The 26,223-nt window shown below is 46.8% G+C and overlaps 1 protein-coding gene across 4 annotated transcripts in view; it reads right to left on the bottom strand.

The window, feature by feature from the left end:
• The window catches only part of Lrrc8c (leucine rich repeat containing 8 VRAC subunit C), a 79,973-nt gene that overhangs the window by 21,885 nt on the left and 31,865 nt on the right, over positions 1-26,223 (bottom strand). For all 4 annotated transcript variants that reach the window (XR_007594237.1, XM_050155782.1, XM_050155781.1 and 1 more), the window contains one exon: positions 8,912-9,053. Coding sequence is in view for 3 of the 4 variants with exons in the window: in XM_050155782.1 (XP_050011739.1) it covers positions 8,912-9,049 (138 nt within the window). In the remaining variant the exon portion in view is untranslated. The remainder of the gene's footprint in view (positions 1-8,911; positions 9,054-26,223) is intronic.

The raw sequence follows: 26,223 nt of genomic DNA, 5'->3' as shown, positions 1-26,223 counted from the left end.
CCCCGTCTCTGCCCTCTAAGAGCTGGGCCGACATGAACTACCACATGGAGCTGATCCAGATCTTTAAATAGCGGGTTTAAGGACTCACACACACAAACAGCAACAGAGACTAAACACATGGTAAATCTCTTTGGTCTCACACAGAGAAAAGCAAGGTATTCTGTCAGCACCTTGTGATTCGATGGAAAAGATATATTAGGAGATAGTAGGCGCTGGGCGTAGTGGCACACACCTTTAATCCCAGCACTCAGGAGGCAGAGGCAGGCGGATCTCTGTGGGTTCAAGGCTAGCCTAGTCTATAAAGAGAGTTCCAGGACAGCCAGGGCTGTTACACAGAGAAATACCCTGTCTCAACTCCCAACCACCCCCGCCAAAGAAACAAGCAACAAAATAATATCAATCTACAATGTTGAGGGAAAGGGGAATTATTCACTGTCTGGCAATGCATGGTACCAGAGGGTCTAAGAACAGCACCTGCATTCCTGCCCTTTGCCAAATCCGAGAGAGAGATGAAAGGCAGCTCATACTTTACTCTGGGTGCCAGGAACTCCCTGGACTTTTAAGTTGTCACAGTGAGAAGAAGAGAAGCAAAGTCCCAAGCGAGACCAAGTACATTGAACTGTCCTAAGTTCAACTGAGACCAAGTCCTAAGGCGGCAAGATTTCCACAGCAGGGTGGAGCGGGGCTTTGGAATCATGTTGCCTTCAAGGTTCTCTACAGTCACGGCACACAGGAAGACCCTTTGATACAAATCTCACAGCTGAAATGATGTTTATCTAACAGCCCCAAAGTCCCAAGTAGAATGGTCACATAGATGTGGGTACAGAGAAATTTATACGTATCTTAGATGAGGTCTTTGTTTTTTTTTTTTTTCTCTTGCAGACAAGGTCTCTGTACCCAGGCTGGCATCAAGTGTATGATACCTGCCTCAGCTCCCAAGTGTGAGCCCAGTCTGAGTCTCTACACCCAACTGAAGTCTTATTTTAAATCTGCTTATTGATGCTTCTGATATTTTCCAGGATATTGAACTTCACCTTAAACTAAGGCTGTGTAAGAACTTTTGGGCTTCACCTATAGCAAAAGCAAAATTCAGAGGACAGCATTCAAACGAAGTTCTGTGAAATCACTCCGAAGTTCATGACTTCTCCTGCCTGGACTCTCCGGGAGCTGCCTGTGAGCATTTTTACCCAAAGTCCTTTGCCATAGCTTGATAGAGAAGTAGAGATGAACTTCCACGTGAACCAGAAACCAAAGTGGCCCCCACAACTCTGCTGTGCAAGCTGACAGCATGAACCTGTCGGCTGGTTTGCCTCAGTGCTTGGACTAACCTGCCCCCTCTCAGTGCTCGGACCGACACCCCCCTCCCCCAGTGCTCAGACTAAACCCACTGAAATATCTTGGAAAATGGTCTCAAGTCATTGAAATAATTCTCCCGTGGCCCCACCCAATCTGGAGAGCAGGAAATACCGTTCCTGTGTAACAATCACAGGGCAGGTCCCTGGGGGTTCCCGGGACTTGCATCCCCCAATTCCTGTTTCTGGTCCCTAACTGCTCACTCTATATTTGTACCAGGCTGCCGTCGGCTGCCCTGCATTTGGTTTACAAGATAACCTGGAGTCATTGAAATCTAAAATAATCTGTTTTTCCAGGAAGCAGCGGACTGACCTTTCAGGATTTGGTCTGCTTTCCCGAGGGTGCCGAGCGTCTGAATAGAGCTGTTGATAGCACAAGGCTGGGTGTTTATCCTGTGGGTCCTTGAGGGTGAATGTCCGTACAGGAATAGGATACACATACTCCTAGACTCTCTTGGCTTATGAAGAATTGATTCCTGTTTCTTCTGCGGACTGGTGTCACGTAAGGAATGCTATTTCCACATGCTTTTCTGCCACTGTAGTTTTGAAATAGCTACTTGCTTAGAAATGAGTAAATATTTGTCAGACAAATAAGACAAGAGTTGATTCTAAGTTTTGCGTTTCAGGGCAGGAAAGAGCCTAACCAATAGCCGCTTTATAGATGATGTCACTCCCCAGTGCTATACCATGTGGACAGTATATTTTAGGGGCAAACACAAGCAAGCATGACTGGTCACAGAGGAAGCAGTTTTCAAGAGGCTCGGGCGGCAGGGTTATTACTCCATTGTCAGTGAACGGCCCAACCTCTGTGGATTTAGCCCTGCTGTGTGTTCTAACCTAGGAATTAATCTGTTTCGTAAGGGAGGCCAGAGACGCCTGCATCTTCCTTCTTCATGGGGAGCAGCCAGGCACTAAGCACCTTTTAGCTGGTTTATTATCGCCATGGAGACGGGAAAGGAATGCGAGCTGCACAGAGGCCCTTTTGTGTTTTAGGATTTGTCAGTTACTAAGCCAGTGTCAGAGGATTCCCGCTGCACGCAGGGCCTGAATGGGAGCATATGGAGAACACTTTCCCAGCAACAGCATGCCCATGGCGGAGCGGCTCCCGGGCGCTTTTAAATCCTTCTTTAATAATTTATTGCAGCCCCCCCCCGCCCGGGTTTCTTTAATGCAGAAGCTAGCTATTATAGCAGACAACAGTGAACAGTCTTTAAAAAAAATTGAATCCGCAAGACAGACACTCTGTAACTTCATATCCCCGCACTGGCCTCATGTCCCCCCATTACCACTTTCTGCTTTTTGTTTTAAATATAGTTTTATACAGTGAAGTTTGGACATGTGTACACCCCTCCCCCAATATTCCACACCAGTGTGTACAGGGCGAATATTCCACAGGGTATATGTATGAGCTAGAGCAGGGGTTCTCAACCTGAGGGTCTTGACCCCTTAAAGGTAGCATGCCCTCCATATCAGATACTTACACTATGATTCACAACAGTAGCAAAATTACAATCACGAAGTAGCAGCTAAATCATTTTATGGTTGGGGTCACCACAAAATGAGGAACTGTATTAAGAGGTTGCAGCATTAGGAGACCCACTGGGCTAGAGAGAGGGGTCCTGAGAGCTGGTTAGCTTCTGCCTATACCCACTTCTCAGCTGGGCAAGCCATCCCAACTTTTATCCTTCCAAATCCTTATCTAAGAAACAGGATTTCTCTTGCTACAGGCTCATACTAGAAGTCCATATGGATTCGAGTGCGGATGGCTTACAGGCTGCTCAGTAGCAGTGCTGCTAGCATTCTGGCTAAAGGGATTCTTCTACTGTAAACCACAAACAGGAAGCTGACTAGCCTTGACTCCGCCCTCAAGATGGCACCCGAGCCTCCGACACTGTGGATGACCAGGCTGCTTCCTGCTTATGCTGGCTTTTCTTCCCATTTTCATACTATTTGAGAATTCACTAGATCGTCTTCTCTTCAAGTTCTTAACTTCCTGTGACTGAGATGCCAGCACCACGCTAAATATTCTCACGAGTCATTGAGGTGCACACGCTGCAAAGGGTCACTTTATTTATCCTCAAGATCTTCAGACTGCTGACACTGGGGTTTGGGCTGGGCTGTGTCGGAATGAGTTCAGAACTCTGCAGACTTGGTAAAGCGATGCGATGTTCTCACTTCTCGGAACAGTGGCATCTCAGACTACACTGTATCTGGTCCACTGGCATCAGATTCCTCCTCAAGGGCTGTAAAGATTAAACAACATGTGCAGAAGGTCCAGGCTAGTTAACTTATCTTCTGGGAGTCACAAAAGCAGGGGTGGGTGGTCCTGGGTACTCCGAGGGCTTCTGCACAATACAGGAAGGGGATCTGCTGCAGACAGATACTGTCATCTTGTAAAAAAAGAGGAGGCTTAAAGTATGCTTGACCAGCCCCTCCCCCAAGCCTCCGACACTTCAGACACCTCTCCTGAGTGATGCCCATTGGAGACACTACTTTATTTTTTGAGAGATGTTCTCATGTAGCCCAGGCTGGGCTTGCACTTGTTACATAGCCGAGGATGCCCTTGAATTTGATCTTCCTGTAATGTGGGAGTGTCATATCAATCTGTTGATTTCATTGGCTGAGCAATAAAGAAACTGCTTGCCCCTCATAGGTTAGAACATTGTTGGGAGGAGAAAACAGAATAGAATTCTGGGCGGAAGAGGAAGTGAGGTCAGACTCTGCTCTGCTCCCGGAGAGACGCCATGCCATCCCAGGCAGATGCACGCAATGAAGCTCCTCCAACGCAGGATGGATGTAGGCTAGAATCTTCCCGGTAAGCGCACCTTGGGGTGCTTACACACATTAGAAATGGGCTAGTCCAGGTGCAAGAGTTAGCCTGTAAGGGCTAGAGTTCATGGGCCAAGCAGTGTTTCAATGAATACAGTTTGTGTGTTGTTATTTCGGGCATGAGCTAGCCAAGCGGCCGGGGTGTTGGGGACACAGCCCCGCCGCTTCCTATTTCAACATTCCTGCCTCCACCTCTCCAAGCCTGGTCTATGTGGTGCTGGGGATGGAACCCAGGGCTTTGAGCATGCTAGACAAGCATTCTGCTAAACGAGCCGACCCCCAGTTGCACTACAGATATTTTGGTGGACATATTCTCTTCTGATTTGGTTTCCAGAGAAGGGCTACTTCTCCTGGATTTCTGAGTTCTCTTTTCTGTTCTCTCTCCAGCCCTGGAAACCCTGGAATGTGGTTTTGTTAGGAAGCTCCTACTCAGTGTTGGAGCTCCTCACAGTCAGAAATAGATGTGCAGTCTTCCTGTTGACCCAGGCACCTTCCTTTACTTCCCAAAGTGGCCATTGCTAATCTTTGTCCCATTCTTTGAGGTCGGCATGGCACTACTTCCTTCAGTACCATTTCCTGTCATCCGCAGCCAAGCCACAAGTCTCCCCAGATGTGTTTCCTTTTATACCACAGAGAAACCAATCCACAAAGGCCCATCTTTCCGTGTCCCTTCCAAATAAAAGACATCGTCGTTCCCTTCTGGTAGCTGATGCTCCCAGTCAAGGGGTTTCCTGCCCCAATCAAGGGGGACCCTTCTACCTGGACCCACCATGTCCTCACTCCTAGAGATGAGTATTCCCTACACTCCTCTCTCCTCCCCCTCTGCAGGATCTCCCATCTCCGCCTAGTGCTTGGCTGTGAGTCTGCATCTGTCTCCATCCCTTCCTGACCACCCTTCACACAGCCACCTATGCACTCAATATCACAACCCGGGTGCCTAACATGTAACTCGGACGTAACATGCTCAAAACTGAACCTTTTCAGTAGCTCCAGTCTGAAAACCTTAGAGACATTGCCATCACTTTTGTCCTCACATTTAACGTTCAATCATCCAGAAACGCTTGGCCTGCTTCCCTCGATACACCCATGGCGACTGCTCCCAGTCTGGTCTGAGGCACTAGGTTAATATCTGGATTACTGTACTGGCTTCCAAGTAACCAAGGGATGCATGCTCCCTTCCTTTGCACCTGGACTGCACCCCGAGCTCCCATGCGAAAGTGCCCAGGTCTTGCTCGCTCTCTCTTCTATCTAGACAAGGGCAAGCCGCACCTCCAACGCTTGAGTTTATGAGACACTCTCACTACGGAGCTCTGACTGGTCTGAAACTTGCTTCCTGGCCTTGGGCTTGTGATCCTTCAGACCCTTGCATGCTGAGATTAGAAGCACGCCACCTTGCCTGGGCTTACACTGATTTTCCACAGTTGGAGTGGTCTTGTTAAAATACCACGGCATGTCAGGTGTGGTAGCACACACCTTTAATCCCAGCACTTGGTAGGCACAGGCAGCACAGCTCTGTGAGTTCAAGGTCAGCCTGCTCCACAGAGTGAGTTCCAGGACAGCCAGGGCTACATAGTGAGACCCTGTCTCAAAAGAACCAAAACAAATAGATACGTAGGTAGGTAGGTAAGTAGAAAGAATAAAAAAAAGATGGATGGATGGATGGTGGATGGATGGATAGATGGACGGATGGACAAACAGATAGATAAACAGACAGATAATACCACCTCTTGAAAACCCTCTACTTGGGATGGTCCAAGTGGGTCCTATTTCATTTGAGCAAAGCCACCCTCAGAAGTTGACAAAGCTCTACGCGACGTGACTGCTGTTAACCTCTCAGGTGCCAGCGTTACCTTTACTGTGCCAGGGAAACCTTTGCTTGCTTGGGTCCCTGTCAGGGGCTTCCTCATCTCACATGGTACTGGATTTACTGTGCCAGGGAAACCTTTGCTTGCTTGGGTCCCTGTCAGGGGTTTCCTCATCTCACATGGTACTGGAATCACTTACAGAAAGGACTAAGCGGCAGCTTGTATCTACAGCTTTAAGCCCTGAGCTTTGTCCTTGACAGAGAATCTACGCGCAAAGTCTGTTGGTGGAGTGGTCCACACTGGTCTCTGAACATCTCCCTTCTCCCTCTTGCCAGGCGTATATGACAGGACAGTCTATACCTCTGCTTGGACACACACGCTTCCTCCAAGTCAGAGAAGTCCAGCATTATGGCTCCCTGTCAGGCATGTATTGCTCTTTCAGCTTAGACAAGCTGACCAATCAGTGGTCACTTAGAATCTAAGTGCTGCTGCCCAGAAACAGAATCGAAACTTTACCTGTATCAGGTCTCCAGGGGAACAGAAGGATGAGGAGTGAAGAAATACAACTTCGGGAAGTGAGGGTCTAGCATGTCTCTATGCCCCTGTCTCCAACTTTAGCCTAGAGTGCTCCTTCCAGCTACCTGTTCCTGCCCATCTTCCACTCCTTGGCCCAAACCCATACTTGATGACTTCCCCTGGGTCTTTCTCCCGTCTGAGTGCCGGAGTTTTCTGTTGCCCTTCCTGCATTCTAATTTTTTCTAACAGTTGCATTTTATCCATAAATTGCAATTCTGTGGTTTTGGCTACCCACTGTCGATTATGGTCCTAAAATATTAAACGGAAATTTCAGAAGTAAGTGATTCATACATTTTAAATCGCACGTCACACTGAGCAGTGTGGTATTTATTGCTTAGTCATGGCCTTGGTTTTCAGGGTGACTGTGGGAGCATCTCGCCACTTGCAGTCCTGTAATTCATATTTTCATAAAATATAATGAATACATTTTATTTAATAAAATAAAACTCAAAATGACCTCTGAGTACCAGAAGAAGCGATGGATAACTTGAAAGCCCCAAGAGAAGTCTCAGTTTAACAGGGAAAGGAAAAAAAAAAGATTTGCTGCGGTTGCTAAGATCCATATAATGTGAGAACAAACAGGGAACACCAGGTGTGGTGGAACCTTTCGGAACGCACTGGAGGTCTTGCATGTATCTATCGCCTCTTGGTTTATAACTGACTCACTGGCTTGTTTTCCTGTTTCCTTCCCCTCAGCTCGAGGCGCATTCTGATGACTCAGCGCACGTGCTCTCGCACGCGCTGCAGGAATAGCACAGTTGAAGTCAGGACTCTTCTACCTTGGCTTCCGAGGATCCAGCTCTGCTCGCTGGTCAGGCTCGGCAGCAAGTGCCCTTCCCTGCTGAGTCACCTCGCCAGCCAGAGGTTTCTGTCTCCCTCTTCCTTCCTCCACTGTCAATTCTTAGTAGAGCAGAGCCTGGCACACAGGTTATTTTATTTATGAATTAATCTATGTTTTCCCTCTGTTTTAGCCTTTGGTTTCTCCTTGGTATTCTATTCTGAGCTGGTGGGGAGAAGGAAAGTGTGTTTGTTTGTTTTGAGACATGGTTTCGCACAGCTCAGGCTAGCCTGGAACTCATTACATTGCTAAGGATGCCCTTGATTCCACTCCTCCTGGTTCCAATTTCCAAGTGCTAGGATTCTGAGTGCTTACCACTAGGCTAGCTAGCAAAATGTTTTTACTGTTCAAATAAAGCACAAGGAGCATGATATTAGGGACTAAGAACCAGGACTCTGGATCCAAATCGCTTGGGTTAAAGAAGGGCTCTGCCGCCCACAGGGAAGTCCAGCTCCTTTCTGAGAGCTGGCACAAGGAAGGAATGACTTGCCACAGGAGTGACATGTCCAGGAAGACACCGACACACAGGCAATGTTAGGACGCACTTTAACGATTAACAATACCAAATCTTTAAAGGCCTTTATTTCTACACTGTATTATTTCTAGAGATTTTTCTTTCTTCCTTCCTCTTCCAGGCTGTTCTTCCTGAAGGTCCTACCCACCCACAGCCTCTAACTTCCATCCACGTGTCTAACCACTGAACTAAGGCTTCTAAGGGTCAGATGTTACTTTTCTCTTTCTTAGTAGGTGAGTTGGGTGGGAGCTGTCTGCTGTTGTGACCCACACCTCCTGAGCCTGGGACTCTCCTGTTCTCCGCCCGGCCTTACACCTCCCATCCCTCCTGCAAGAACCCTCCAGTGCTATTCAGGGCATCCTTTCCCTCCCACCTTCTCTTTGGATGCTTCCACTTCCAGGCACCACACTGACGTCATCCAAAGAACACCCAATCTGCAGTAGTCCTTCTGAGGGCTTCCCACCAATGCTGTGTTCTTTGTTTTGCTTCCTCCCCATCCCCGGCACCTTCTCCCTGCCCTTCCCGTACCCGTCCAGCTCCCACCCTCTAGCTAGCCAATTCTTCAATTTGTATTGCAATAATTCCCTCACTTGAGCAAGCAGCTTCCTTGAATTGTAGCACAGCTCCATCTCATCATGAAAGTTTAGCAAATGAGTTTTCAGGCTCTATGTCATGATTACCAATGCCATAGACAGCTAGAGAAGACTGCCTGTTGGTTACCTGCAACCCCCACCCCTATGTAGCCAGCTCACCCCCTAGCAGCCAGCTTACATGCCCCCTCATGCAGCCAGCTCACCCCCCCAATGCAGCCAGCTTGCTCCTCTCCCTCCCTACCCCTTCCACCCCCACTTTCTGCCCCGTACAATGCTGGGGATTGAACCCAGGGCCTCGAGTATTTATTCTAGGCATCCCCCACCAGCAAACTGCGTTCCCAGTCCAGAAGAGCCAGCTATTCAGCTGCATTCTTTGGCTTCCAGTCAGAGGGTCGGGCACTTACCTGCAAAGTACATCCGAACACTCCGATCATCAGCATGGCCACCGAGAGGTAATCCGTGAACACATCCCACCACGGCTTCAGCACCCGGAAGGCGGGCTGCTGCTCGGAGAACTGCCGGAACTCCGTCACGGGAATCATGGTTCTGAGAGAGGAGAGAACACTGGTGAAGTAACATTTCTCTGGACATCACAGAGGTCATTTCTGTGCTCTTTAAGCAACATTTGAAGCGCTTTTGTGAATCGCAGGAGCAGGACCTTGTGGAGCCAAAGGGCTCCCAAGACGCACAGTGTTCCTGAGCCAGTGAGGGACCACCATCGGGAGAACTTAAGAGAGCCGCAGACAGCTGAGTTATCATCTGGTAGCCACGCTGCCTCTGTGCTCCGTGGACAAACCCAGGTGTTCCCTGGATCCTCATTTCCCTCAAGTGTAGCATGAAGATGCTGCCACAGAGATGGGGTCCATTTGTTACTGCTTTACCAGGACGGATTAGTGGGTGTTTTGCTTACTCCAGGGAGATGGGAAACCATGTGGTTCCACGGCCACTGTCCTGTAGTAGACTGTGCGTGTGCGTGCATGCGTGCGTGTGTGCGATTTCCTCCACATCTTTTTTGCCTAAATGCCTTTGTTTCAATTCCTTTTCCATTTCTTACATGTTGTATTCCACTGTGAATCTTAAACACATCCTGATTTTTTATTCTGAGAATTAAGTTTATCCTGGAAACTCGCTACACTTTGGGTAAGTGTTCCCTAGAGGCCAAGGGTTAATTCAGGGATGTCCGCCAGCCTGTGGTGCTTTGGGAGGAGGAAAACCTTTAAGAGGTCAGGCTCAGTAGAAGGAAATTAAGTCGCAGTGAGTGTCCCTTGAAGGGACCCCAGTGCTGGCTTCTCTCTCTGTTTTCCCTGTCTGCCCCGTGCTCCTCCCTAGATGTGATTTCACGCCAAAGACGCCAAAGCAATAGGCAAACAGGCGTTGGACTAACGTGTTTAAAACCACGACCCATGGTCTTTCGAAGATGATTTATCCTAGCATGCTTGTTCCAGTGATACAAGATGAACATAAAAATGGATTCTCCATTAAAATGACCGCTGAAGGCACACCATCCTCACAAAGCCTAGGGAGCTGCGGAAGAGGAGGCGGGAAGGAGATGGGGGGCGGTTAGGAAGCGCAGTTTCCTCAACAGGACGTGGCACCTACAACTACGAACACATATCCCACCGTGGACACCTGAACATTTGAATGAGACTGGGCCCTAATACATTCCACTGTGAGCTGGGGCGGGGCTGTGAGGCCCAAGGCTGCCTGAGGAGCTCTCAGAGGTAGCTCTCAGAGGTTGCTGGAGGAGGAAACTGGGCCAGAGTCTGCTGTAAGAACAGCAAGTGCTCTTCAGTGCTGAGCCACCTCTCCAGTCCTTCCTCCAAATGTTTAAAAACTACTGCTACGTATACAACAGCAGCAGAATACACATGGTGCCCCTGAGGTTCTGGGGAAGGGAAATGGGCATGCTCTCTTTGTCTCTTCTCTCAGATGCGCATTCTCAGAGCTGTGACCCAGGATTCCTGTGGATTTGTTGGTGGCCACAGTGTTGAAAAGTTACCATAATGTTCATTCTGTCTTGCTGCTTTAGAACTATATACTTTTTGTTTTGTTTTGAGACAGGGCCTCTCTACATAGCCCTGGCTGTCCTGGAACACACTATGTAGACCAGGCTGGACTCCAAATCATAGAGATCCACCTACCGAGTGCTGGGACATAAGGTGTGCACCACCACAGTCAACTACAACTGTTTCTTAAACAATTCGGGCTTTTCTCTTTTGGGTTTATTCATTAATGATGCTGGGAATTTCAGCCCTCAGCTCTGCTAGCCCGTTGTCTACTTGACATCTGAGCAGCACTGAAGTGAGTTTTCCATCTTATTGAAACATAATTCCAGGCTAACCCCATCAGCCACTACCTGCTTCCTGAGAGCTGAGTCTACTCTATGTTATACACATGCAATGTTCTAGTTACACACGTGTGTCCTAGTTACACATGTGTCCTGGTCCACTTTATGTTGCTCACTGGTTCTTTCATGGGTTTGGTTGTTGTGTCTTTCACAAGTCTCCGAAACCTTTGAAAGAACTGGGCTCATTCACTCAGGTAGCAGACAATTTCAGGAAGGAAAAAACATGCCATAGCGGAGCAGTGGGCTCTCAGCCTTGTTCTTCCTTTCATGCTCAAAATGTAATGAGAATCACAAAGTGTTTGCTATGCTCTTGAATACTGAACATTAGATGTGAAAACCACCAATTTTTTGAAGCATGCATTCATTTATGAAAAAGTAAAGTACAATATGAAAAGTGTTGGTTGCACATTAATGAATGTTTCTCATGGAAGTCAATCAACAAGACTATGAATTCAAGAATGGGAAAAATCCTCATCACATGTCTATATATATTACTATGAAAAGTCAAATGTTTCAAAACATCAGATAGAAGTATTTTTCACTTTTGCAAATTTCCCCAATATCTAAATAGAGATGCCAGCTGGATTCTCGGGTCTGGGTCTGAAGTCAGCGTGTTGTGACATGCTGTTTGGGCTAAAATGCATGAGACTGAACACTGCCTCACAAAAATGTGAGTTCGGAAATGCAAGGACTATGCTAATAGCTTTCATGTAACTGTGGATATTTATTTCGGAGACCCTGACTAGTTAGTTACAACATGGACAATAGGGAGGTAGCAATGAGTCTCACTATAAGGGCTTCTTACCAGCCCAGAGTATCAGATGGGCATCAGCTGATACATAGGGGGCTAGAACCAAGGAGGTAGCAAGGTTTTAAGCTTGACTAGAGGGTGGCCTGTTGTCTCCATTGAGTATACTTTGTATCTTTCTTTTCTGAAATGTAATGTTCACCCAGCTACAGGTCCTTTGTGGCCAATGCAGAGGCACCAGCTGGCTTTAGATACAGTGCAATGTCACTTAAGGGGCATGAGACCTGCCTGCAGGCAGGCAGCTGCCCAGATCACCAGGCATGATTGCCAAGCAGGTAGCAACCCTGACTACAGGCTGGTGTAGCCAAGGAGGCAAGCAGCATTCTTCCTTGCTTTAGGCTAAACTAATCAGTTAGAGCCAGCTCCACTGAGTTCATCAATGCTGGAGAAAGGCAGAGGCTCCATGGGTGCCCAGCATGAGGAAGCCAGCTATCGACAGGAACATATGGAATGCTTTCAGGCTGGACTAAACCTAGCTCATGTTTTACTTTAGCATCTCCTTAGTTACAGACTTCTGAGATGGCCGATGGTTGACCGGCATGAATAGCAATGGACTGAGTATTTCACCAAGGTTATCTTTACAACCACACTGTCTTTTATGGGACGGTGGCCCAGGACCTTCGTTGTTGTTCTGACAATCTTACATGGTTTCAGTATGGGGCTGGGGAGACAGACTCAGCAATTAGGAACATGGCTGCTCTTCTAGAGGACAGGTTTTCAGCACCCACACGGTAGCTCTCAACGGTCTGCAACTCCAGCTCTAAGGGATCCGATGCCCTTTTCTGTCTCCAAGGGCACTGCACACATGTAGTGCATATACATACTTGCAGGCAAAAGACCCATGCCACACAACAAACCAACTTTTATTATACAGAGGGCACAACACTAACTTTGAGTTTTTTTACAGGTCTAGAAAGTTCCTTGAGGAAATATGTGTGTACATACCTACAGGAGCAAAGCTGAGAAGACACCTTACAGAGAGAACAAGGACAAGATGCAACTGAGAGGTTCCTGGGGACTTTATGGTTGGATGGGCACAGATGACACCAAGGTGACTGGGAGAATTCAGTGACACTGAGTCAAAGGGACATCATGGGAAACAGGTTGGTCAGTGTGTACCTAGGAAGACCATCCTCCTCCCCCTCCAGTCTGGGGCCTTGATCTCGACTTATGAAAAGTACCTTCCACACTACTCATTTTGCATCCTCAGCGACAAAGGCAAATGACAGGTTAGCATCACAAAATGCTGATCTCACAGGTCTGGGCTAGTGGGTTCCATGAGCTACCAAGGCAGAGGCTCCCTGCTCTGTCTTGATGGCTTTCCTTGAAAAAGCAAGGGTCTGAAACACTCAGCACGTGAGACTCCCTGAGCGCTTGGCGGAGGTGTCTCCTAGGTATCACACTTTACTGTGGGAAATAACGGTTAACGAAGAAAACAAAGCTTGTGAGGTGTGCTGGTCTCAAAGACAATGGTCCCCAGAGGGGCAGCACTATTAGGAGGTGTGGCCTTGTTGGACGAAGCGTGTCCCTGTGGAGGTGGGTGCTGAGGTCTCATATATGCGCAAGCCATATCCAGTGAGACAGTTCACTTCCTGTTGCCTGAGAGTCAAGATGTAGAAGTCTCAGTTCCTTCGCTAGCACCATGTCTGTCTATACGTTGCCATGCTTCCTGCCATGATGATAATGGACTAAACCTCTGAAACTAAGTGATCCCCAATTAAATGTTTTCCTTTGTAAGAGTTGCTGCGGTCATGGTGTCTCTTCACAGCAATAGGAACCCTAACTAAGAAATGAGGCAAGTGCTTTCCTTGCTGGGCCAGCTCTCTACTCCTCCTAGTAAGATATTTTAAATAATTCAAAAGGGTCTGATACTCCAATGTTAGAAACATAAACTTTTGCAGTCTATGTCTGCTTATATTGCAAGCTGGGGTGCTGTTTGGTGGTTGAGGATATGCTCAGCCTGCACAGGTTTTAAATGCCACTTGTTCTAACTGCACTCAATGCTCACCGCTTGAAGATATCATTCAGTCCTTTGATTAAAAACATTGGTAAGTGGGGCTGGGGCCACAACTTGGTCTGTGTGGTATTTGCCTTGCAAGCATGAGAACCTGCATTCCATGCCCAGAACCCATGAGAAAAGCCCAGTGTGGTAAGGTCGCTTTCAATCCCAGTTTTAGGCACTACAGATAGACAAGAAGGTGGCTCCATCTACTTGAGGGGCTCCAAACCAGTGAGATCTAACTTTAAAAGGTGGATAGTACCTCAGAATAAAACCTGAGGTTGTTCTGTGGCCACCTTGTGCACACATGCGCAGTACACAGACATGCACACACCAGAAATGCTGGCCTTGTGCAATGATTTCCTAACACAGCGTATGCTCACCAGCACAGAACTGCATCCCGGACAACACTGACACTTTCTTGCCTGGAGTTAACATTCTTCTCTATTTATTTACCATGGCCCAAAGGCTGTCAAACTTAGTCTAGCATTTAGATTCCATCCTGACTGCCAACATCACTGGGTGGGTGTGCCTCACTTTTGTTTCATCTGTGACTTTCTGGCAGTCATGAAATGGCACTGTATTCTGAATGAACACAGCCATAGGCCATTCAGAGAAACAAGAGTAGATTCTTGTCAACAACAGATCAGTGGCTCCATAACAGAACGCATAAAAAGCAGCTACACATTCCCGAGTTCAAGATACGCAAATACAGCAGGGGAGAAGCCTTCATGTATTGTCCACCTCTTAAACTGATTTTCTTAAATTACACAATTATGCTTTGAAATTTTCATTAATACATACAAAATATATTGGTTGTGTCTATAACCTACATTCATTCATTCCCTCTCTCTCTCTCTCTCTCTCCCCACCTCTCTCTTCTCTATATAATCCACTCCTCTCTGTCCAATTTCTGTTGCGTACATGTGCCTACTGGGGCATGGACACCCCACCAATGGCAACATCCCCTAGGAAATGTGCTTCTCCCTCCCAGTCACTAACTGCCAACAGCTTTTTAGCTAGGGTGGCGCCACATGAGCCCCAGCCGTCCATGCTGGGATTTTAACTGGCTTGGCCTTGCGTATGTCCTGAACAGGTGACCACTGCCGGCAGGCCGTATGTGCAGTGTTGCAGCTAAGGGACAGAGTTTCACACACTCTTCTCCATCCTCCAGCTCGTGCATTCTTTCTGCCCCACTTCCATGGTTTTCCCAGGATGTTCAGGCATGTTTGTGTGTGTGTGTGGGGGGGGTTGATATAGATGTCCCATCTATGGCTGAGTGTTCACGGTCACTTATTCTCAGGGCTGTGACCAGTTATGAGTCTCTGCATTAACTGTGGGAACAGGAAGGTGAAGGTAAATGGATTATGTGTATGTGTGGGTACTTAACCCAAACTAAGAATGTATGGAGAAGTTTCATGAAAACATATAGTTTGTAAGCTTATTACAAATACACCCCCCCCCCAAGAAGAAGTTTGAATGGAAATACCCTGTGTGGGTGCACAGTGATGTGAGCTGTTGTTTTTAAATTATGTGCATGGGCACATGCACACAAGTGCAGGAGCCTGCGTGTTCAGAGGATGCCATCAGATCCTCTGAAGCTGGAGTTGTGTGTGTGTCGGGGGTGCTCATATGGACTCTGGGAACTGAACTTGGATCCTCTGTAAGAGCAGCAAAGGTTCTTAAGTATGAAGCCATCTTTCCTGTTTTAAGTATGAAGCCCCGTGAATTACCAAATGAAAATCTCAATGCCAGGCATGGGTTACCCCTCGACCAGTTACCAGTCAGGGGTGCCCGAGAGGCACCTAAAACGACACAGGCTATCCTCACTGCTCTCAGTTGCCCACTATAACTAGATGGTAAAACCCCACTGCTGAAGACACCACACACTCTGGTTTCAGGACACAGAGAAATGAATCTTGACTATTTGGGAAACTCTCCCAGCTAGCTCGTTTTCAAAGTGCAGGAAGCTGTGCGAGCTGCTGGGTGAGAAAAGACAGCCATGGTCTCACCCAGGACTGGGCCCTGCATGCTGTGCTGACCTGCCATGAAGAACGAGCCTGCTGGAGCAACAGCGGCGCCATGGGTGTGGGGGTAACCAAGTCTGTCTGACCGGACTCGAGGTCTGCTCCACACGAGGGAACTTATGCCTAGCACGGTAAACCTAACGCAATCCCACGGATGGGGAAATCCATGGATTCTGACCCCAGTGCGGAACCCGCTGCCAAACTGCCCTCTAATTATTTATGCTCCTACCCGTGAATCTGTGCTCAATAGTTAGCGGTTAAATCTTCTTATCTGCTATCCCAGCAGCACCGGACACCATCAAACCATTCATCTTGGGGCTTCAGTTTGCTTCCGACCCGCCTGCTGTTTCTCCCGTTCTTTTCCATTTCCTATCCCCCTCCCCTCCCCTGACCTTGTATTTTGAGTGACCACTGCTAAGTCTTTGGTGATTTTCTTTCTTTCTTTCTAACTCCTTCACTCCCTGGGTAAGTCAAGCTTGGTTTTCCAAAATCTATCCATGTCAACCCTTACTTCCCACCCTCACGGCAAAGCCCTGCTTCATATGTAGCCTTCCTAGCTCAAAAGAACAGCCGTATCCTTCCAGTGATCGAGGTCCCCAATCTGAGTCACCCTTCACTCTCTCTCTTATATCCACAGTTACTCCGTCAAGAGGAAGCTTAACACCGTTTCTCACTGAGCCGCTTCTTTCCTTACGTGACAATCTAAGTTTCAAAAAGGTGACTCTTTTTCCTTGTTGGTTCTATTCTGCTCACAGATGTGTTACAAACGTGTAGAAAATGGTACTTAGAGAATACAGGACAAAATGTGATGAAGTTAACAAACCTGGGGCCATAACTCAGTGGGATAGGATTTTTCTTGTTTTGCAAGAACAGGGACCTAAGTATGCCTATCACTGGGGTCAGGGAGAGACTCTGTTCCAAGTGAATGAGGCAGAGAGTCACAGGACAAGGTATTCAGTGTCCTCCTATGGACTTCTGCATATATTTTGGAGTGCACTCACCCATACACACGGTATGTGTGTGTGTGTGTGTGTACTATAGAAATATCCCATACACACACAGACACATACATAAAATAGAGTGAATATTTGTAATCTTAGTGAGGGAGAGGGGTAACTTGTTATCAATTTTAGAACAGTCATGCAAATCAACATGCATCTGGGTAACACCCTAGGCAGAAGGTCCCTCTGTGCAGGGCCAGGGCATGGGCACAATGGAGGCCAGTATGGAGAAGGCAAGTATGATTTTACACACACAGGCTGCATTTGTACCAAAGGGTCCACAGGTCAAAGGGAACCATCAGGGTACCCAAGCATCAGTCATCAAACTAACGCTTTCCTTTAGCGGTGAGGAGGAATGAATAGCACACCTTCTCGATCACATACACAGTCCGTCTTTCTTCCATGGGAGGACGTGACTCTGGCTAGAGTCTTACTATGAGGTATACATGAGAACATATTCCTAGAAAAGTCCACCAGAGGAGGGTGTGACATTACGATGCTATAGAAATACACTTTGTTAGAAGAGGAATAAGTGCGTTACAAATTAGCACTGAGAGGGCCCAGGAGTTTGGTCATCCCGTTCATACCATCGTTTTAGGGGTGAGAAACCTGAGCCAAGAGAAACCAGATGCTTGATCAAGGACGATAGCTAGCAAGTGGAGAACCGGAACTTCCAGCTCAAGTTCTTGCTTGGGAGTTCTTTGATGAGGTCACAGGATGTGGACGAGGATTTAAAGAACCTATTGAGTTCTAAACAAAGAGTGTAAATAGAATTTTTCCTGGGCTCAGTCTGCTGTCACGTCCTTGGTTGGACTGTGAGCAATAAAAACCAGAGAGTGCTATTAATGTTTAAATGATTCTTACAGACATGTGGCCCTCAAAGCCATCCTGGAATGGAAGCCTTTGACTCAAAGGAAGCTTAATGGCGAAGCTGACCTTGTGACTCAAGATAAACCTCTGTATTAATCGTCTCCTTGGATCTTTCATACATTCCTAAGTTTCCAGCGAGTGGATAGCTCAGTTATCTTATATGAAAAGTCTTCAGTTTGAATCTCCCATGATTCCAAGGGTAGTGATGGCAGGAAGTGAAAACCGCTCCTAGTTAGCAGTTTTGTCTTAACCAGAGAAAAGATCGCTTTCCTTTCCAGCCTTCTCCTTCTGTAAACGTGCACAACAAGCATGCACCAAGGCTTTGCCTTTGTATGATGTTTCTGGGATCTCTATGTAGCCACTGGCCTCTGGGGCTACTAAAAGTGTGTCGTATATTCTGAGCAGGAGCTGCTGGGACAGCTCCCTGTCACAGGCATGATTCACTTTCATTATGAATTGGCTTGCTGTGAATGAACTACGAGAGCGAATCATGCCTGGCCCTGTGCTGGGGCTCGGGGAACAGGAGAACACAGCAGACGGCGTTCCAGTTCCCACCCACACATTCTTTCAGGGAAGGGGACCTGCGATCAGGATTCCCACAAAGCTGTGATACAATGCTCTCCTTTATAATCAGTATTGATTAGTGTTACTGGGTGTGCCAATGCTCGAAAGGTTGATTTTATTTTAATCGAGATAAAATTTATATGTTGCTTATTCTGGAATCTTCTAGAAAACAGCAGGGTCTTAGAAATTATCATTGTATCATGTGGCAAGTTGAAATCACATGGATACACACACCCAATTAAGCAATTTGTAATAAACAGCAAATTCTTCCAATATGTTACTCTTTTTTTCTTTTTTTAATTGATTTAATTGAGCTATTACATTTTTCTTTGCTCTCCTCCCTTCCTCTCCCCTCCCCTTTAACCCTCTCCCATGATCCCCATGCTCCCAATTTATTCAGGAGATCTTGTCTTTTTCTACTTCCCATGTACATTAGATGTATGTCTCTCTTAGGGTCCTCATTGTTGTCTAGGTTCTCTGGGATTGTGAATTGTAGGCTGGTTTTTCTTTGCTTTAGGTCTTAAAGCCACTTATGAATGAGTACATATGTTATTTGTCTTTCTGGGTCTGGGTTACCTCATTCAAAATGATGTTTTCTAGATTCATCCATTTGCCTGCAAATTTCAAGATGTCATTTTTTTTCTGCTGTGTAGTACTCCATTGTGTAAATGTACCACATTTTCCTTATCCGTTCTTTGATCGAGGGGCATTTAGGTTGTTTCCAGGTTCTGGCTATGACAAACAACGCTGGTATGAACATAGTTGAGCACATGTTCTTGTAGTATGATTGAGCAATCTTTGGGTATATGCACAAAATGTGTTACTCTTTTAAAAGCTTGATATTACAATAAATAAAAACAAAAGCATTTGTACACAGATGCATATTGGAAAAAGTGACTAACCAAAACCCATCTGGTATTAGAGAGAATGCATGAGAGGAGCAAAGGAGTCTGGGAATATGTATTATACGAAGCCAAGGATCAGCGAAGCCCGCTTGATGACCACTGGAGAGGGTGCGCTAACAGAAATGCGTTCCTCCACCTCAGCTTGGCCCCAGGGAAAGGGCCAACGCAGCTGGGCTGAACGTTATGACACACAGACAGCTGGAAACTGAGCTTGGATTTCTGCTTGTCCACATGCTGCTAGGGTTGGAAAAGAAGGCTTTCACTCCTTGGGGATTTTTGCTAAAACGCTTCAGTGATGTCATCATGACACCAACCACTTAATGCTCACTCTGTACATTTCAAGTTCACCTCCATTCAGAGATCCCTAGTGAACTGAGACTAGGTGGCGTCTAACAGCCTCTTGAAGATGGATCATAGACCAGCATGAGGGGTAGGCAGTCTTTTCCTGGTCTCTGGTTCTGAAGGTTCTCCTACCTGCAGGCTGTCTGCCACATGGCTGGTGCTGGGTATTCGTTTGCTTGTCTGAGACAGGTCTCAAGTAGCTTTGACCCCCCCAAGTGGCCAAGGGTGACCTGAACCTCTTTCTTCTTTCTGTACCTCCCTAGTGCTGGGGTTACAGGTGTGTTCAGCTTACCCTGTTTATACGGTGCTGGGTACCGAATCCAGGGCTGCATGCGTGATATTCTACCACTGAGCTAAATCCCCATCCCCAGCTCTGCTTTAATTTCTAAATGTTTCACACCATCTGCGTGCTGCCCAGACTGGTCTTGACCTCGCTCTGTACTCAGGTAGGGTATAGCCTGATCATCACCCTCTCTCAGCCTACCAAGTCTGAGATTTCAGGCGTCCCTCACCATTCCTGGCACACTGCCACCTTCCCAGAAAAGCTGTATACTATTTAGAAAGGAGTTATTTGCCAGGTGCTATTATTAGTAAAAATCTTGGATTAGAACTAAATGAGGCTTTCCTTAAAAAACCCATTTCAGAACTGTCTATGGCCTTGCCAGATGTATTTTTAAAAGTCGTTGAAAGATCTAGAAAGCAAGATTCATAAGCCCAGTGACATATCAGCCTGCCTGCTGGCATCTACAGCTGGTTTCTGATCGGCATTTCATCAGCTGGATGAAAAGTGTGTTTGGAAGGAACAGAGCTGGCTTAAGGTTTGTCCCCTTGGACTATCGTGGGAAGCATGTCCATGTGTGAGGTATGTCCGTACCACCAGCAGTTCTGGGCAGAGGAGAAGATGGGAATTCAAAGATAGTTCTAAGTCAGCCTGGACTGCATGAGACCCTGTCTCAAAACAATAACAGAGTTGTTAAATTGAAAGGCTTAAAATATCAATCAGAGGGGAGGGGGGTGCACGCCTTTAATTCCAGCATTTAGGAAACAGAGGCAGGCAGATCTCTAAGATCAAATCCAGCCTTGTCTATCTAGTGAGTTCGACGCCATCCAGGACTACGGTGGGACCCCGCCTCACAAATATATAAAGAAATAAATAGTTGGAAAATCTGAGAAGTTTGGTTAAAAGCAAAAATTTCATAGAAAAAAAAGTAGGACATAAACAAGAAGAAAAAGGTTACTTTTAAAAGTCAAACACTCCAGAGATGAGAGCCCTTTGGAGCTCTGAAGAGGAACTGGGGAATTTAACAGATGATTTTCTGGGTGGTGGAAAACAGGCGCCGAGCCAAGAGAAAGGGCAGTTGATGGAATAACTGGAGATGTTTGTTTGTCTGTTTCCTCCATTTAGATGACCCACCCTCAAAGGTGAACACAGATCTCTGCTCCCTGGGCCTGAAAATGGTTACATAGACATAAAAGTTACTGCAGGATAAATAGTGCCCCCTGCATGGAGCCATGGGGATGTTGAAAAGATAGGTTGGCTCATTTGTATTCAAGGCATTGGATACAAGCAAGGCCACCCTTGGGATTCCTGTGCGTATGTGGGACTGGGGATGGGGAGGAGAAAACCAGGGCTTCTTTAACTTCATCTCTCCCGGCTCCTAGGAGGTGCAGGGGCTCAGATTATCATGGAATCTTGGAATGAGATGGATATCAAGGGTAGTGACCGACAACCTCTTTGTCCCCGACACTGACCCTGACAGTAGACCTGTAGCATCCTGAGCCTCGAATGTGGAGAAGGGAGTGAGTGAGGAAGACAGTCTGTCCTAGGAACCTTGCATTAGGATGCAGAGACGTACTGACTGTTGTGAGAGTCACGATAGGCTGGGCACATGGGGGATGCTTCATATATGCAGGGCTGCCTGGACAATGGGGTTGAGATGCTTTCCTCGGGGTTTAACATGGCTCTTAGTGAGGCACTATGAATTTTTGTTTCTGTTGAATAAGATAAAATTGACGTTGTCTACCCCAGCGATAAGGACAGCGCTGGGCTGCTTCAAGTGCCTCAGAGGAGTAAGGAGGGCATAAACGACAGATTCTGATCAAATTGATAAAAAGTCACTGAGACTCAGTCACGAAAGCCAAGTAACCAGCAGAAGCCAGCTCCATCTTCCAGCTAAATGAGGCAGACTGTCCTCCAGATGTGCTGATGGACACTGACCTATGCCCCAGTTGTCCATGCTGGGTACTGAGTTCCTAACAGTCTCCTTCCAATCAGTCAACGTTGTTTTGGCATCTTAGGGATCAGTCAGCACTTTCCTGAGCGCCAGTGGCGATGCCGGGGGTCCCCTGCCTCCGCTCTCCTCACTCAGTCTGTCCACATCTATCTGGGAACCCACTTCCCAACTGCACACATGTGTCTACTGCCTATTCTCTGGGCAGAGGATGATTCCTTAGATCTGTTTAGAAGCTTTTTTTGAGCCGGGCAGTGGTGGCAAATACCTTTAATCCCAGAACTCGGGAGGCAGAGGCAGGCAGATTTCTGTGAATTCGAGGCCAGCCTGGTCTACAAGAGCTAGTTCCAGGACAGGCTCCAACACTACAGAGAAACCCTGTCTCAAAAAACCATAAATAAAACAAACAAACAAACAAACAACAACAACAACAAAACCCCAATTTTTTTTTTTTTTTTTGGTTTGGTTTTCAAGACAGGGTTTCATTGTATTGTGTAGCCTGGCTGTCCTGGAATTCCCGAGTGCTGAGATTAAAGGCATATGCCACCACTGCTCGGAAGGAACAATTTTAATTGGATTATAATACTCGTGGGCTTTAGGTCCTCAGATCTTTGGGTTTCAGTGATGTTTGGGCTGGAGTCCAAGACCTTGGGGACAGTAGACAAGTGCCTAACCACTGGGTTACACTGCCAGCCTCGCGTAAACCATTTTACGGCATGGCAAACCTCTGAGCCTTCTCCTGTTAGTTACTGAGACATGTAAATCACTGTAAATAGCTATCCTGACATGCTACAGAAGGTATGAACAAATTCTTCCTGTTGGACTTCTTGGTCTTGTTACATAACTTCTCCAGCTTTCCCATCCTCTCTGCCATTCCCAGTCTCCAGAGACTGTGATTTAGCTCCCTCCTTCTATGAGATCGGTCTGCTAGGACTCACGGGTGAGGACATGCAGCATTTTTCTTTCTGTGCACGGTTAATTTCTCTTTATTAGGATGTTCTGCAAATTTACCCATGTTGCCATTTTACTCTGTTTTTTTTTTTTTCTTTTCTCCTTTTCTTCCTCATTTGCTTTTCCAGCATTTTAAAACTACTAACTACCCATCATCGAGAATCAGATGTTAGGGGAAGTGTGAGCAGCACACATATTTGAAGGAGGCTTGAGAGACGACCCCTTCGTCTGCTTCTCTGATCTTTATGCTAATTCTAACCCGAAGGGTTTATCTGAGCTGGGAGAGCTCTTGGGAGATGTGTGGTAACCAGTGTTTCATGTCTTCCAGAGAGGACAAGATCTAAAGTCCTGCAATCCAGGTGTGGTGACGGGCACCTGTAACCCTAACACTGGACAGGTGGAGGGAAGGGGATTGGGCATGCAAGTGCAGTCGTGAGTTAGCACAACCTGGGCTACACGCGATTGTCTCAAAACCAAAAGTCTCAACAAGACAAAACATAAAACCAACTAAATATGCGATTGCCTGGGAATAAAGGTGTGGAAATAAATGTGTCCAGCCTTCATGACTGGGATTTGTTTTATAACTGGAAACTGGAACAGATTCAGACAGATGTTTAAGAATTTCTTACCACAACAAACTCTGCTTAGGTGATTTTGTTTTTGAGGTAGTGTCTAAGTAGCTAAGGCTGGACTCTAGCTAGCTATACAGTCAAGGGTGACCTTGAACTTCTGACCTTCCTGTGCCCACCACCAGAGTACTGATACTTCAGGTGCGCGGGCTGCATCCAGTTTACGCTTACGCAGGGCTGGGGACTGATCTAAGCGCTTGTCCACCTGAGGCTGCACTCTCTCAGCTGAGCTACACCCCAGCCCTTGGGAAACTCCTGCAACTCGCTATCCAAGTCCTGAGAACTAGACAGACGTGGAGGAGAGATGCCTCGATATGCTTCTGAATATTCAATACTTCTTTCCATCGTTACTTAAACTTGCATTTTTTCTGATGAGAAGGTCTTTCTTCTAGTTAGCAATGAGATGTGTACTACCCTAAATATTTAACCACTATACCAGCAGGGACCCACCTGATGGCGGCAGGAAGGGAAGCAGAAGGGTAGGAGCTGCAGGAGTTGAACTAGAACAACACCCCCCCCCCCCGTGAGTGAAGGGAGTCAGCACGGGGTGCAGCAGCCCACAGGCCTCAACTTCAAAGAGAAAATGAAGTCATTTTGGTTGCCCCGGTAACACCAAGATAAAATGTGGAAATGAAAATGCAGGCTATAACGTTAACAAAATCTTCCTCGGCAGGAAGGTCTCTGACACGCGGAATGAGGTTTACCATAGCAACATGCAAAAACCCCACATAAACCGATCAAACAGAGAATTCCCAAGGGGGAGAAGCCTGGCAATGAAGACCAGACGGATCCACTGCCAATTCCGTCCCTCACAAGGGCTTGCTGGGATCAAGGGAGACTTCCTTTAAAACCTTAACCAGTTTTAAATGCTAAGTGTTGTTTCTACCAACTCCTGTTTCTTCAAATCTTCACTCTTTCTAAAGCACTGGTTTATTGGGGGGGGGGGGGAACGTAAGTAAACAAACATAAAGGCCAGAACCCCAGTGATGGTTTAAATAAGAAATGTCCTGCATGGTCTCGGTATCTGAACACTTGATCTCCTGTTAGTGGCGTTGTGTGGGAAGGTTCTGGAGGTGTAGCGTTTCAGGAGGAAGTATGTCACTGTCACCAGGGCTGGGCACCCTGCTTGCAGTTTGCTTTCTCTGTGGCCACATTACCCACCATCCATAACACGTCCCTCAAAAACCTTTTCCCCCTAAGTTGCCTTGGCCGTGGTGTCTTACCCCAGCAACAGAAAGACCGATACTGCCGCCATTCTGGGTTCTATTTTCCACGTCTCATCTATACCAAGGTCCTCAGCTACTAAGGCCGTAGGTAGACCTCCCTGGCAATCAGTTGTAGTGGGAATTCTAATTGATTTAATGATAAAAACCTGGAGTCAGATATTAGGGCGTGAAAGCAAAAGATCAGAGAAGCTGAGCAGCCACACTAGAGTTCTTACCTCTACGAAATCCTCAGAACCAGGGGGCGAGATCCTGTCTCTACGAATCTTCAGACTGAATGCCAAGAGCTTCTGTCTTCTCCAGTTTATATTCCTCTCTCTGCCCAGCCATATCCCTTCCTGTCTCCACCTCTAGTGCGTGACTCCCAAGTACTGGGGTTAATGGTGTGAGCACCGCTGCCTGGTTCTGTTTCTCTATTAGACTGGATCAATCTCAAGTAAATCAGGGTGGCCTTGAACTCTGCTACCTGAGTGCTGGGATTAAAGGTGTGTGCCACCTCTGCCTGGCCTCTAAGGTTAACTGGTGGATCATTCACACTCTGATCCTCAGGCAAGCTTTATTTGTTAGAGCACAAAGTATCACCACAGTCCGTGTAGTTCCGCAGTATTACTATCGTTATTAACTTTCCTTTGGGTTCTGGCAAAAGAACTCAGGGACTTGGACATGCAGAGAACTTACTCTGACAGAGCAATGCTCTCAGCGCCACTGAGTCAGGTGAGACTCTAGAATTACAGTGGCTTGGCATGATGGCCCTCGTGTGGAAGTACCTGGGTCAGAATCCTGACTCTGCCACGTGTGAACCGGGTGAGTAGACCAATAATCCTTTGGCTTCTTCGCCCTCACAAGGCTGACTGGAACAGTTCTTTTCCTCTGTAAGAGTTAGGAAGTGTGTGAGGGACGATTACGGTAAGCACTAATTGCAGCGAGGCAGGTACTTAGTGCTCAATATTTGGCAGCAGAGGCAACGATTAGATTTGGCAGGTATGTTAGGGAGTTCACAACTGAAAAACTTGTATGTCGTTTAAGTAAGAAAACTTCAGAATAAGATCTACCTTCTCAGCAAGAAATACCACCTATATATACAGTGTGATTTTCGCTAACCACAGTTGTAAAATTCGCAACAGGTTCCAAAATGTGTGTATCTTTCTACTTAAAATGTTATATCTGTTTGTGGTGGTTTTAATGAGAATGGCTCCCATAGGCTCCTATGTCTGAAGCTTCATCCCCAGTTGGTGAGAGTGTTTGGAAAGGGTTAGGCCGTGTAGCTTGTTTTAAGAGGTGTCATGGGGGTGGCCTTTGAGACTTCAGAAGACAGCCATTCCCAGCATGCCTCTTCTTCCTGTGAGCTCGCAACTGTATCTCCAGCATATTGTCCCTGGACTTCCCTTCTGAAACTGTAACCACCAAATACACGGGCTTCTGTCAGTTGCCTTGGTCACGGTGTCCTACCACAACAACAGAAAAGGAACTAAGACACTAAGATCAGTAGCCGCCACTTATCCTTTCTGCTCGAAACCCTCTGATTAGTGTAGATGTGCCAAGCAGGTGGAGAACATAGCATGTCACTGTGTGATTGACCTGTTTCTCTTAACATGGCATTTTCAGGGCTTATCGGGGCCATCACATACTGAAGAACTAACTTTTGGAAGCTGAAAAGCAGTCCATTGCTGGTGGACACTTTTTTTTTTTTAAAAAACAAAAACAAAAACAAAAACAAAAACGATTCTTCAGAGAGAGCTCACAGGGCCCCACCCTTCCCTGAGGATCTAACTGTTTCTGGAGGAGAGAAAGACATTTTCTTCAATGGTGTGGCCACTGG

The sequence above is a fragment of the Alexandromys fortis genome, unplaced genomic scaffold, assembly GCF_014885135.2.
Source record: "Alexandromys fortis isolate MF-2015 unplaced genomic scaffold, M_Fortis_MF-2015_v1.1 scaffold_87, whole genome shotgun sequence".
NCBI classification, from domain to species: Eukaryota; Metazoa; Chordata; class Mammalia; order Rodentia; family Cricetidae; genus Alexandromys; species Alexandromys fortis.
Note: the sequence above shows the minus strand (reverse complement) of the source record. Positions and strands in the feature narration are given on the sequence as shown.